We start from the raw sequence: 14,784 nt of genomic DNA, 5'->3' as shown, positions 1-14,784 counted from the left end.
AATGAAGAGATATTGTATCATCTTTATTCCATAACTGGAGTACATTGATTTACATGCAGTGGCGACTTAAAAATGAGCCCTCATTGCACATCAAAGTACGGTTAGATCCTGCAAAACATACCAAGCAAAGATGGCAGAAGGTACTTTAAGGTTCTGCAAACTTCCCACGAAAAAGTACTGAAAAAACAGGTTAGGGTATTTAATCCTTTTCGTAGGTAAAGTGAATTTCGTATGAAGTTAACAAGCATTACCTCAGACTCATTATGGTCTGTATTTAAGGAAGACCTTTTCCTGTTAACAAACATTCCAAAAGAGATTATCAAATTCCTATGGACAAAATGTAACAACATTTTAATGTGAAGGGAGTATCCTTGAGGTACTTTATCATGTGGCGTTGCTAACCTTACTTCTAAAAAATACCAAACTTGCAAGATGGATGTTTTTGAGGTCAAGATAAAAATCAGAAGGATGTAAAATTCTGTATAATAAAGTGCTCCTCCAGCTTCATTTTCTCATCAATCAAGTAACCATTTAAATACATCAACAGAATAATGACATATATCGCTGTTTTTACTTAATACCTCATATTGATTTCCAATGCATACAAACTTAACAATAGAGATGCACACAAAATGTAATTATGGCATTTCCCAAGGTAATGCTAGGCATGATGAGTCAGATGGTGTAAAGCCTTACATATGTAGATACTGATAATCAACTGCACAATCCATATGTGGCAAAACTGTCAACTATGCCTATTGCTTAGCAGAGCCTCATTTCCTGACTTGTGAAATGAGTTTAACATCCCAATACCAGTTTTTCTTCTAATTTACAATGTACATGAAGCAACAGCAATTAGCAAGTATACATTCCTGACTCATTACCCCTAAATGTGGGTAGCTTCTAAACAGTGATTAGTTCTTTTCTGACAATCACAACTGTATTAATATATATACAAAATATAGCAGTCAACACCCCAGGATCATATCACTAAAAATCTATATTTCTAGGCTGATTTTGATGAACATGGTTTTGGTTCATTCTCTGCCACTGTCACTAAGATATTAGGCATGCACAGCACAGTATGAAATTATTACTAACTTTCATCAAACACTGGGTGTTACTGGACTCTGCCTGCATCTGGTTATCCTGTGGGCAAGAAGTCACCTTTGTCATGGGCGTAACATAGTTAGTGGATGAAAAGAAGTACAGAGTCATCAAGGAACTTCTTGCTCCACAGGAGTCCATAAATTCTCCTATTCCTGCATAGAAAGCAACCATGAAGATGCAGATGCCCATGGAAGAGATTCTATAGAGAAATAATAATAATAATAATAATAATAATAATAATAATAATAATAATAATAATAATAATAAAGCATCAAGTGAAAGATGATACATCAAAATTGCACTAAACTCTGTATTAAGCACCTAAAGGTGCTGTTAGCTGGCCTGAATCATCAGAGAAGATGTACATACAGGGAAAGTGTCATCTTTAAATACATGTATCAGGTCCAGATAATTCTAACTGAAATCTTGTCCAACCCTTGATGGGGTAAGATGTGTCAATGGTGCTCCTGAGCTACTTACAGCTCAACATGTTAACCAAAACTTTCTCTCCCGCCAACCACCTGAGCTTGATAATTGGACTACACCCAAGTGGACCTACCATCTTCACACATGAGTGTCTACCCTCATTATATATGACTGTGAAAGATACAAGGGCATTAGAAACCTTTACCAGCAAACTAGTAATTCAATGAGAATCTCTTGAGAGGCCTATATTGGAGTTGCAGGCATCTCAGTGTAAACAACATGACACCGACATATTCTTCAGGACTCTGACTGATGAAACTGTGACCCAATAACTCGTTAACAATTTCCTTGAGGATCAAAGAGGAGACAGGTTGGTGTAAGCACCTTGCAATGACAGATACTACACCAGCACCACACCACCAAGACTAACCACCAATGACCAATGTCCGCCACCATAACTCACTACAATCACACTGTACCAACCAGTGCTCATTCAAATGCAAGAATTGTCACATACCTACAACTGCAACTATCATAAAGAATCCATGAACAAGTGTGAAGTTAAGCAAGCAAACAGCTCACTTTTCCCATTATGTTCATATGTTTTCTTCTATATTACTCTGATGGAAATTAATGTTCACCATAAATACATGCCAACACAGTATTACTGCAGTCCAACAAATGTGTAACTTTACATCAATTAATGTTCACCATTGCATACATAATGCATATCAACACAATACTACTGCAATACTGTCAATATGTAACTTTATATCATGTAATGTTCAAGGAATCATCACTAAATGTATAATGTATAAACCATCAAATTTACTTCAAACTTCCTGTATCATGCTGACAGACTTCTCTCTTGTGCTAATCTAAAGCATAGAAGTATACAGCCCCACCCTGATCTTAAGCTCTCTTGTGATTAATCAACTAATAACTATTCATGACCACAAATATGTAATTCCTCAATTGTATATTTTCAGTCGAATGGCTGCCTGAATTCAATACACCATTCTTCATTTATTATAATTTCTAATGTAAAAGGTTTCAATCATCTACAATGGTTTGCATGTCATGTCTAAAGCAGATATGTGTACTACAGTACGTCTCAGTCTGCTGGAAGGGAGAATATAGCGAGTCTAAATTCTTCAGATGAATGAAAGTATCATTTCAACACTAACTTGACTGATATATGTAATAATTTTCAAATCAAAAAATTTATACATACCAAGCCTGGTTCCTCTATACCAGGGGTCCCTAAACTTTGGTCCATGGGACAGATCCAACCCACCAAAGACTTTCATGCAGCTCACAGGTGTGGCTAGATAAAACTGATGCCATTACCAAAAATAAATGTCACACTTAGAGGCAAATAGCATGATTAGGAAAAAGGTTAGTTGTTCATTTCTTTCCCAGTTAAATCTGAATAATGCCTTTCCTGTTGGCAGGGGAGCAGAATATTTTGTTAACTACAAATGGACTGGGGATCTGAAATTATGGCCTGTATGCCAAATTCATCCTACTTAGGATTTTTATATGTAATTCTCAAATGGAAAGTTTGGGGACCCATGATCTAGACTTCTTACATACGATAGGTTTGACTGATATACATATCAAATATAGATGATGTAGACTGACACGTATTAATTCTGAATCATCTTGAGTAATATACATAATAGCTCCACATCGAGTAAGTAATGAAGGGGTAATAAAAAGAGTGTGGCTGAGAGAGCAGAAGAGGGTGTATTGAAATGCTTTGGTTACATGGAGAGAATGAGTGAGGAAAGATCAACAAAGAAGATATAAGAGTCAGAGGTGGAGGGAACGAGGAGAAGTGGGACACCAAATTGGAGGTGGAAGGATGGAGTTAAAAGATTTTGAGCAATCGGGGCCTGAACATGCAGGAGGGTGAAAGGCGTGCAAGGAATAGAGTGAATTGGAACAATGTGGTATACCAGGGTCGATGTGCTGTCAATGGATTGAACCAGGGTATATGAAACATCTGGGGTAAACCATGGAAAGTTTAGAGGGGGCCTGGATGTGGAAAGGGAGCTGTGGTTTCAGTGCATTATACATGACAGCTAGAGACTGAGTGTGAACGAATGTGGCCTTTGTTGTCTTTTCCTAGTGCTACCTCGCACGTGTGCGGGGGGAGGGGGTGTCATTTCATGTGCGGCAGGGTGGTGACGGGAATGAATAAAGGCAGCAAGTATGATTTATTTACATGTGTATATATGTATATGTCTGCGTATGTATATATATGTATACGTTGAAATGTATAGGTATGTATATATGTGTGTGTGTGGATGTGTATGTATATAACTGTGTATGTGGGTGGGTTGAGCCATTTTTTCGTCTGTTTCCTTGCATTACCTCGCTAACACGGGAGACAGCAACAAAGTATAATAAATAATGAATATAGCTCCACATCATTTAGACTGACAAATGCACTAAGTCTAGATCATGTAGATTAATACACATACCAGAATCATCCAGAATCACATGCACATACCACGTCTGGATTTTAAGAGGATATATTCACCAAATCTGAATCATATGGGATGATGTATCTACAAGGGCTGAATCACAGGGGTGATGCAAATACTAGCTGTGAATCATTTGAGTTATTGAATGTAACAAGTATGAATCATCTACACTGATTTGAACACCAGGTCTCAATGACCTGAGCTGATGCATATACAAGATCTGAATCATCAAAGTTAATGCTGGTAATAGGTATTAAACACTTTGAATATTATATGTACCAGGTCTGAATCATCTAGGGTGATGTATATACCTGGTATAAATCATCTTGATTGTTGCAGGTACCATATTCAAAAGTTAATATGTATTTATGATTCAACTGGGTTGATACATATATCTGTTCTGAATCTACTGAGTTGATACATACATGTATTAGCGAGGGAGCATCAGGAACAGAAGAAGAAATGGCCTCATTTGCTCACATACACTCCCTACCTGTTATGAATAATGCACCATAACTAGAGGTCATTTCTCTCTCTCTCTCTCTCTCTCTCTCTCTCTCTCTCTCTCTCTCTCTCTCTCTCTCTCTCTCTCTCTCTCCACACACACATAAACACACACACACACACACAGTATGACATGGTTCAGTTCAAAGACAGCATATTGAAATCTGTCAACTACATTGCTCCAATTTGTTCTATCCCTTGCACATCTCACACCTTCCTGCATGTTCAGGCTCCGAGGCTTCAAAATCTCTTTAAAGTCCATCCTTCCACCACCTCCTTGGTCTGCCCCTTTTCCTTACTTATTCCACTTCTGACATGCATATATACCCTCAGTCACCCTTTCCTCACTCATACTCTCTTTGTATCTAAACTATTTCAGCACATCCTCTTCAGCTTTCTTGCACATAATCCTCTTACTACCACAACTCTCTCTTACCTTATCATTTCATATTAGATCAACACTCCTTACAAGACATATTGTCCTCACACATTTCCAATACATTCACCTTGTCATTTACATTTCATCAGAAGCACCATCATCATCATCATCGAAATAAAAATAATAATGATAAAAATAATAAAAATAATACTACTACTACTACTAATAATAATAATAATAATGATAATATATTAACAGACTCCACTTCCTTGTGGTTGGGCCACGAGTGAAGAGTAACCTTCGGTGGGTTTGTACCATTTGAGTGCAATCTTCTCAAAAGAACTTCTCACTCCAAAGGAATCCATCCTTTCCTTTTACAGATTGTAGCACAACCTTGAAACTGCAGGAACCCCTACAAAAAGGGTCCTGAGGGCTGTATAAAAATACAAATAGTAATAATTCTTAACAATTATGGATTCAGTGCATAATACATGAAAACTAGGGAAAGGATGAGTCAAATGAGACCATAAAGTATTTCATCTGTTGCTGAAGATACTCTGCTGTGGCAGAAGCAACTATATATAAACAATAATAAAACAAAAACAAAATAATAATGAGCCAAGTGTTTGCTTTAAAGAATAAGTGTGAGAAACACTTAGAGAAACAGATTGTTTTGTATGTGGCATCTATGGATCTGTAGAAAGCATATGATATGGCTGACAGAGATGCCTTGAAGAAGGTCTTAAAATATACGGTGTAGGAGGAATGTTACCAGAAGCAGTGAGAAGTTTCTATCGAGAGTGTAAAGCATTTGTGAAACTAGACAGACAGGAGAGTGGATGGTTCTAGGTGAAGAAGGGCCTGCAGCAGGGGTGTGTGATGATTCCATGGCTGTTTAATGAGTTTATGAATGTTGTGGTGTGGAAGGTGGAGAGAGGGGTGAGTAAGCAGCAGGTAGGAGGTGAGGTGGCCTGGGAAGTGATTCCCCTGTTGTCTGCTGATGACACAGCACTGGTGACAGATTTGAGTACAAAACTGTAGTTGACATCCGAGTTTGGTAGAAATGAAGGAGGACAGGTTAGTTGTGATGTGAGTTTGAATGGAAAGTGGACATGACAATGAATGGAACCACGGAAGTGAATCACAGGGAGGGTGATGGGGAAAAGGTTCTGGAAGTACTGAAGAATGGGTGGAAAGAGATCATTATCTGGGAAGGCAAAAATGAGTATGTTTGAAGGTATAGTAGTTCCAACACTATTATGTGGATGTGAGGTATGGGCTATAGATAAGGATGTGCAGAGGAGGGTGGATATGTTGAAATGAAATGTTTGAGAACAGTAAGTCAAGTAGTGTGGTTTGATAAAGTAAATCATAAAAGGGTAAGAGAGAGGTAAGGAAATAAGAAGTGTGTAGTTGAGACAGCTGAAGAGGGTGAGCTGAAATGGTTTGGACATATGCACAGGATCAGAGAGGAAAGGTTAGCAAAGAGGATATACAAGTCAAGTGGAAGGAACAGGGAGAAGGGGAAAACCAAACTGGAGATGGAAGGAGGGAGTGAAAAAGATTAAGTATAGAATGAACTGGAACTGGGATGATGTGGTATACAGGGGTCTACATGCTATCAGTGAACTGAACCAGGGTATGTCAAGTGGCTGGGAAAGGTCTATGGGGCATGGTTTTGGATAGGCAGGAAATGCAGCCTTTCTTCATTTCTTCCTTGGGTTATTTCAGTAATGGTAGCAGCAATCAAGAAAAAAAAATACATAAATCAGAATATGGATAATTACACAAAACACAAGCTCCTAAATCAGAGTAAGGATAATTACACAGAATGCAAGATCCTAAATATGAATAGGGATAATCACACAGAAGACTGGATCCTAAATCTGAACAAGGATAAAGACACTGCCAAAAATTGTGTACCACTGATCTATGAAGCTCTAAATCAATTACAAGTACAGTGGTAAACATACAAACTTGTTGCCCACTCAAATTTCTTTCTGTATTTAACTTTCTTTATGAAACCAACGGTAAGATGACAAAAAATCTCTGAATTTTTCTTTCTTATCCTATCTTTCACTATCATTAACTCAATTCTTGTTTAGAAAGGCTGGATCAAATGCTACTGTAAATGCATGCAGCTTTTGTGGCAAAGGAACAGAAACGGAAATTCAATTACTATTATGGACTTATATATAATACAGTAGAAATATGTATCAATCAAGCATAACCAATAGAAGTTCCAACACAGATCATAATTCACCAAAATAATCATAATGAAGTCATAGGGAGGACTCAATATCTTTACATCTACATGATGTATAAAATAAATCATATCATCCTTGTGCTGTCAAGTTGAAACTTCATCCATGAACCATTGCATACTGGACTATTAAGTCCAGTATGCAATGGATGCTTGAACTCTCACCTTTTAGTCTTCACTTTCAAGTTCATGTTTCAAATATATAAATCAGAGTCAAGTTTCCATCTGTGGCTACAGTAGTTCCAATGAGAGATGAATACTTTTGCTTGCCTTAGAAAATTATTACCAAATCATTACAACAGTTTCTATCCCTAAAGAATACTGGAATTGGAAATACACTAGTTCTATGAATAATGAGGTGTCCCATTTGGTTATGACTCACAGGAAAGCAGTGTTTGAAAAGATTTTCTGAAGATATGGAAGGTCAATTTGCTAAGAATTAATACCAGCTACTCTCATTCAAAAGCTCAGGTTAATCCTAATTAACCTGATGGGTGTCTTATACAACAATTCAGTGAGTACAGGTTTCAGTGGTTTTATCATCTGAGCAAATGGATGTAGCATATCCTTCAACTTAATGAATACTTGCTTGTGAGGAGGACTTCCTAGCTGATCCTACAGTAAATAAAGGTATGCTTGGAGTGCTGCTGAAGATTACCAGTGATGCTGGATGTGGTGGTGCCTGCAACTCTATGCATGGGTAACATTTCTCGTTACTGGAAAAAGGGCCACATAATTCCAACCTGGATAGCTGAAGGAGAATGACAAAACTGCAGTAACTCCCACAGTAGAGTACTGCTTAGCGTTCTGGGAAAGTCCTTCTCCAGACAATGATTGAACGACATAAGGATTCTAACTTTTGACACAGCATTATAGGCACTCTGGATTTTCACAAAAAATCAAAGACTGACAAAACAATTACAAGTGTCCTTGTAATGGGCTGTCATGCATTTCACCATAGGCTGCTTGCCATAAATTCTTTTATCACAAAAAGACATTTAATTTGTGCATCTTAGGAATCCTACAATTCTGTGGGATCAATTAAAGATAATTATTGACCTTACATCTACCTTATGCTGAGCAAATGAATACTCAGCTATGAGAGCTGTGGGGGAATATAAAATTTCTTGCCAGAAACCTCTAAGATGAGCCATGCCTAAATCCTTACTGCATCACTTCTCTTTAAATCCTTTAAATATATTTTCAGTCAGTCAATGAAGTGTTACCGCTGCAGTGTTTTGTGCTGAGTCTAAGGAGATGGCAGACCTGCTCTTAAGGTTCTGAACGAGGAAATGAAGCACCTTGGGTCTATAGTCTTTTGAGCTGTAACAAAATCCAGACATCTCAGGACCTGCTGGATAAGGGGCCTTGGGTTGTCTGTGGCAAGGGAACTAGGTCCTTGATAGTGCAGCACATCTATATGAAAGTGCTGTGAATGGCAACAACAGATGTAACATTGATGTTACACATGCTTAAGTATGGCTACGGAAATATTTGGCTGAGCTGGTTTCAAGCAAAACCAAGATTTGTGTTTTTAGCACACTACAGATGTCAAATTTTACATTTATATTCATGCTATGAAAATACAAGTTTAAAAGCTCTTACAGCCATTCAAGTTATTTACCAATAAAAGTATGTATGTCCACATGTGAATTCTGGTTAGCCAGTTAAGTCACACCACCTCTAAAATCACTTATAAGTCCATGATGTGTTATAGCAAGAGATGAAAAAACTGAAAATCTAATATGAAAACTGAAAAATACAACAAGTAGCCTTGCCTGAAGACAAAGTTTATAATTTGAAGAATCTAATCATGCTGAGGTACACAAAAAATAATAAAAAGCACTAAACAAGACATCAGCACAACATATGGAAAAGCAATGGCTAAGAAAATGCCGGTGAAGTCAGTAACAGCTATTGACTCATATGGTGGACATAACACTACTGAACCCTGCTCACTCAGTCAAACCGACACACATCTGTCATCAACAGGTTCTACACACTCATATTGGTTGACCAAAACCTTTCACTAAAATACAAAATTCACTGACAGAGGAATAAGGGTTCAAGTCACAAATAAACATTACTTGCACCAGCCAACAGACAAACCTGTCAATAACACAATTCTCACACCAGGTGGTGGACACATGCCTGTTACTGACACACACTACTCACATTAGGTGGTGCACACACCTGTCACTAATACACACTATTCACATCAAGGGGTGGACACACCCCTGTCACTATACACACTTCTCACACCAGGTGGTGAAGATACACATGTCACTGACACACTACTCACACCATGTGGTGAAGAGACATCTCTCACTAATACACACTATTCACATTCACAGGTGGACACACACCTGTCACTAATACAAACCACTAAAACCAGGTGGTGCACATGCACCTGTCACTAATACTAATCACACCAGGTGGTGGACACACACCTGTCAGACTCACATTACTTACACAAGGTGGTGGACACACACCTGTCACTAATACACTACTCATATTAGGTGGTAGACATGCCTTTCACCAACATACTACTCTCACTAGGTGCTGGACACACACCTGTCCCTAGAACACTATTCATACTAGCTGGTGGACACAGGCCTGTCACTAATGCACACTAATCACACAATGAGATAAACACATGTCACTAATAAGCACCACTCACACCAAGTGACAGAAACACAGCTGCCACCATAACACACTACATATACAAGGTAGTGGATAGAGACTTATCAATACCATGCACAACTTGCACCAAAGGTGTGGACATACAGCAATCAGCAATGCACTCGCCTCAATCCTAAAAACAGAAAAAAAAGTGTCATAATAGTAAGACTTTGGGTGAGATGGTGGATTTTTTGTCCAGGCTGAATCAATAGTAAAAGTATTCAGCAAGGTGAGCCCATGCTATGGTCACTAGTGACCGAAAAAAGTGTCATAATGGTGACTTTTTTGTTCTGGCTGAATCAAAAGTAAAAGTAATCAGCCACAAGAGCTCAAACTTTCATTGCCAAAAAAAACAGAAAAATTCAAACAAGTTTATATGAGGCAACTTAAACAAGTTTATATGAGGCAACTTTTCCTGTAGGCATTGCAAGAGCTGTTATCAAAGTTATCTTTTACTTTATCTACCTATCTATCTATATATTATCATTACATATTCTCAATTCCATAGGCTGGATCAGATGCAAAGAAAATATTCACACTTATCCTTAAATCACACCCACTATGTTAAAGCAAAACAAGGACTTCCACATTTTCAGTATCAAGCCAATTTTTGGTGGGCTTTTTTATACGTCTGACATAATTCTGCAAGTGGCGCATGGATGGAATCCAGTAAGTCTGCATATTCATCCACATTCATTCAACTGCCAGACTGATGGAAGGATAGAGACTGAGGAGGGAGGAACCCAATAACTATTAATCATTTATGGGGAAGCTATGCATGCCCCCCTATACACTCATGTTTTCTGTATATCTTCCCTTCCCTAATTTCAGTATGTCAAGTATATGCAGAGTAAAACACTACAACATTCAAAAAGCAATAAAAGCTAATTTGGCAAGGAAACATAAACAGTGCTGGTGTAGTGATTAGTGTTACTAACCATGAGTCAGCACAGGCCAGACCAAGGTAAGACCCACACAGGTCCAAATTCTGGGTATGGCAGGTGTTCATCCTCCTCTCTGAGTTGCTCAATAAATGGGTACCTGGCTTAGGCTTGGTTGTGTGTATGCATACATATATAGGGATAAAGACAGGTTACACATATAATAGGTTCAGAGACAGGGAAACAGGAGTGTAAAACTCACTTCTCGTAATACACAAATGGTGAAAAAAAAAAGTCTAGCCATAATGGGGCTATACCGACCAGTGATGGAAGTGCAGCATTTGTTCACTGTCACATTACTCACTCCATACAAGCTATCCTCACACCAGATGCCATATAAAAGCAATATCTTGGCATGAGATATAAAACTCAAGCAAAACATATTAACAAAATGCTTGTTCTCAAACCAGTCAGTGACTTAAGATCTGAGAAAACCATCTTATCAATGTCCAACGTATCTGAGTGGCATGAGTTTAGCTTTCAAGGCTTAGTGTCATAATACTTTAATCTATGCAACATATGAAAGTTTGTGACAGGTGTATGTTTGAGTGTGAGCTGAACATTATCAAAAAGGATAAGAACTGTTGATGAGGCAAATATATTTGAAAACAATTAGTTATTGTGTCTAAAGTTTGATGAGAATCCTTAGCTTTTACGAACAACAAAGAATTCTGAATTTTCTGAAATTAAAGACCATAGCTCCATTTACTTGGAAAAGATATAATTTGTTATAAAAAAAATAAAAAAAAATGATAAAAAAAAATGAAAAGTTCTACCTATCATCATGACTCTGTTCCCATCAAAATGGGGTGGATCAAGCAAAAACAGGCATACTGCTTTTGTGGGAATTGATTTGCAGAACCAGCATCCCTAACCCCATAAGCTATCAAAGGGCAAGGGTGACCAGTTCTCCATGGGTAAACTTGCTATCTTTTAACATACTTCATAAATACTTAAAATGAATCCCTAAAGTCATATTCATGATCTGCCGCATGCAATCTGAGAAAGGAGATAATGAAGATATGCTCCAAGCCAATCTCCAGACTACATGATTTAGTTCTGTTAATATCCTGAAAGTCTCCTTTTGGACATCAGAATTTACAATAGGCAGAAATTTACATGAAATGCTTTGAACTTCAGCTATGAAGAATTGACATAAAATGGAGATATCTATAATCATAAAAGATTTTTGGATATGATGAAGTATGGATAGTCCTGCTCAAGATGCAGTAATTGGCATACAGGATTTATTTTTGCTTGCCCATCTTTTGGGATGACAAGTTTCAATCTCCTGCATTTTCCCTGGGACTTGGAATCTTTATAACAAAGACATATAAGTTTATCTTTGTGACTTGTGCAATAATAGTAACCTTTCTAAAACCTATATGGCATTAACAACTCCATCTCTGCTACTGCTCTCTCTACTCTATCGTTAATGCAAGAATCTACTTTCTTGAATAGACTATAAAACAAAAAATATGTATGTTATCAGTGACAGCCTTTCTATATGACTGTTTTAAACTATTCAGAGTTTTTGAATCATAATCATTCACAGAATGCATGATATGCTCAAAAAAATCACAGCAAAACTTGTGAAAAAATTACTAACATTCGTCTTTCATTACCAGAAATATTAGGGATACAGTACTTCAAGCCTATGCCTGCTTGCAGCTTTGCTTGTAAAAAGAAAACTAGCAAACACCATCTTTATAAAATGCATGTTACACTTATAAAAAAAAAGTTCATCACATCCCAGATAGTCAAGGTATGAAAACGCAACATGGATATACATAGCAACACTTCATGATCTGATGTCTGTGCTGAACATCACCATGAAATAAACACCCACCCAATTCCCTTCGCATATCACAAAACATATTTGGCATTATACAATCATTTCTAAAATGGATGGATTGATCCATTCTACATACAATACTACTTAACAAATTATCACCATCTCAGCCACAAAATCACTAACATTTCTCCTTACTTTAGTTTTTCTACCTTAAGTAAGCTTTCTAAAGAAAAGCACAGACCACATGACCCCCATCTTTCTGCTTATTGTTAGGGTCATTATGTTTGGAAAACCTTCATATGAAAACCAAAATTTCTATGAAAGTTTAACAAATTCAAAATACAGTTCAAGTGCAATGTAAAATGTTCTCTACAAGGTTAACATAAAAAATGAAATCTAACACAAAGCTGAACCTATACTGTAGTACTGAAGGAACCAATCAAGTTTGTCATTACCCATATATTTTCTTTTTTAGTTTACCTTATATTGTGGCCACTAACCCAACAATGCAAGACACTTCAGGGGTTATTCACACATTCCCCATCAAGAAGCAAGTCCATTTCATCTGAAAACGTGTCGACTCTTGGCCTGGTAACAAAGCGACGACGGGCCTGAGAGAGCAGTGCATGTTTTCGTTGGGCTAACATCTGCTCTCTCTCTTGGGGAGATTTGCTAAAACGACCACCTGCACCACATAATCCAATATCATAACCACTCCTGGAGAAAATCAAAAGAGAAACTGCAAGATATTTATTCAGGAAAACAGAAATTCATTTCAAGAGAGGAAGAGAGGCCTCTTGAAACATTAAAGTTTACAATTTTCATAATCTATTACTCATAATAAAGGAAAAAACTGAAAAAAGAAACTGACATATTAATAGAGCAAAGCAGAAGTTCATATCAAGAGAGGCCCATGAAAATATTCATGAAAGGTTAAAAATTTCAATATTTATCACCTAAAATGATACAAATGTGCAAATCTATCTTACACATATTACTTAATGCCATTACCACTAACATGGACCTGATCAATACAGCTATATAACTATCACGTACAATCACGTCAAATCATAGAGATGCTTTGTGAAAGGTGTTACAAATACATGGTGTTGGAGCAAAGCTATCAGAAGCAGTGAGGAGTTTTTATTAAGAGAGTAAGGTGTGTGTGTGAGTAAGCAGAGAGGAGAATGAGTGAATCCACGTGATGATGAGTCTGCAGAAGGGGGTGTGTAATGTTACCATCGCTGTTTAATTTCTTTATGAACGGGATGGTGAAGGAGGAAAATGCTGGAATCTTGGAGAGAGGGGCAGGTATGCAGCCTGCTAGGGATGAATGGGGTCTTGGAGATGAGTCCGTTCTTTGCTGACGACACAGTACTGATGGCAGATTTGAATGAGAAACTGCAGATGCTGGTTCAGAGTTTGGGAGTGTGCATGAAAGGAGAAAGTCGGGAGCAGATGTGAATAAAGGCAAGGTTATTAGGTTCAGTAGTGCAAAGACAGGTTAGCTGAGTGTGAGTCTGAATAGATAAATTTTGGAGGTAGCAAAATACTTTAGATATCTGGGAGTGGCCATAGCAGTGAATGGAACCATGGAAGCTGAGGTGAGTCATGGGGTGGGTGAGGGAGTAAAGGTTCTAGGAGCATTAAGGAGTATGTGGAAAAAGAGGTTACCATCTGGGAGGGCAAAAATGGTTATGTCTGAAGGTATAGTAGTCCCACTGGCACAGTATGGATGCAAGGCACAAGCTACAGATGAGACTATATGGAAGAGGGTAAATATGTTGGAAATCAAATGTCTGATGATATTATGTGGTGTAAGGCAGGTTAATCAAGTAAGCAATCTTATTTCAACAGAGGGGTGAGGTAATGAGGTGACTGACAGGCCTGAAGAGGTGTGCTGATTGGTTAGGACATATGGAGAATATGAGTGAAGAAAGGCTGACAAATAGGATATATGTATGATGGAAGATGTTGATAATAGAAGAAGGGAAAGACCGAATTGGAGATAAAATGATAGAGTGAATAAGATTCTGAGTGCTCAGGGCCAAGCATACAAGGGGGTAAAAAGTGTGCACAGGATACAGTGCACTAGAGCGATGTGGTAGATGTGAGGGAGGCAACATGCTATCAATAGACTGAACCAGGTTATTTGAAGTAGCCAGGGGAACTGGTTGTGGATAAGGGACTGT

The 14,784-nt window shown here is 37.8% G+C and overlaps 1 protein-coding gene across 1 annotated transcript in view; it reads right to left on the bottom strand.

The window, feature by feature from the left end:
* Nucleotides 1-13,054: 13,054 nt before the first annotated feature.
* The window catches only part of LOC139763625 (E3 ubiquitin-protein ligase AMFR-like), a 93,412-nt gene continuing 91,682 nt past the window's right edge, over nt 13,055-14,784 (bottom strand). The window contains exon 10 of the mRNA XM_071689861.1: nt 13,055-13,309. Within this exon, the coding sequence (XP_071545962.1) occupies nt 13,111-13,309 (199 nt within the window). The 3' untranslated portion in view covers nt 13,055-13,110. The remainder of the gene's footprint in view (nt 13,310-14,784) is intronic.

Source organism: Panulirus ornatus, chromosome 47 (assembly GCF_036320965.1).
Source record: "Panulirus ornatus isolate Po-2019 chromosome 47, ASM3632096v1, whole genome shotgun sequence".
In the NCBI taxonomy this organism is placed as follows: Eukaryota; Metazoa; Arthropoda; class Malacostraca; order Decapoda; family Palinuridae; genus Panulirus; species Panulirus ornatus.
This window is presented reverse-complemented; position numbering and strand designations above follow the sequence as displayed.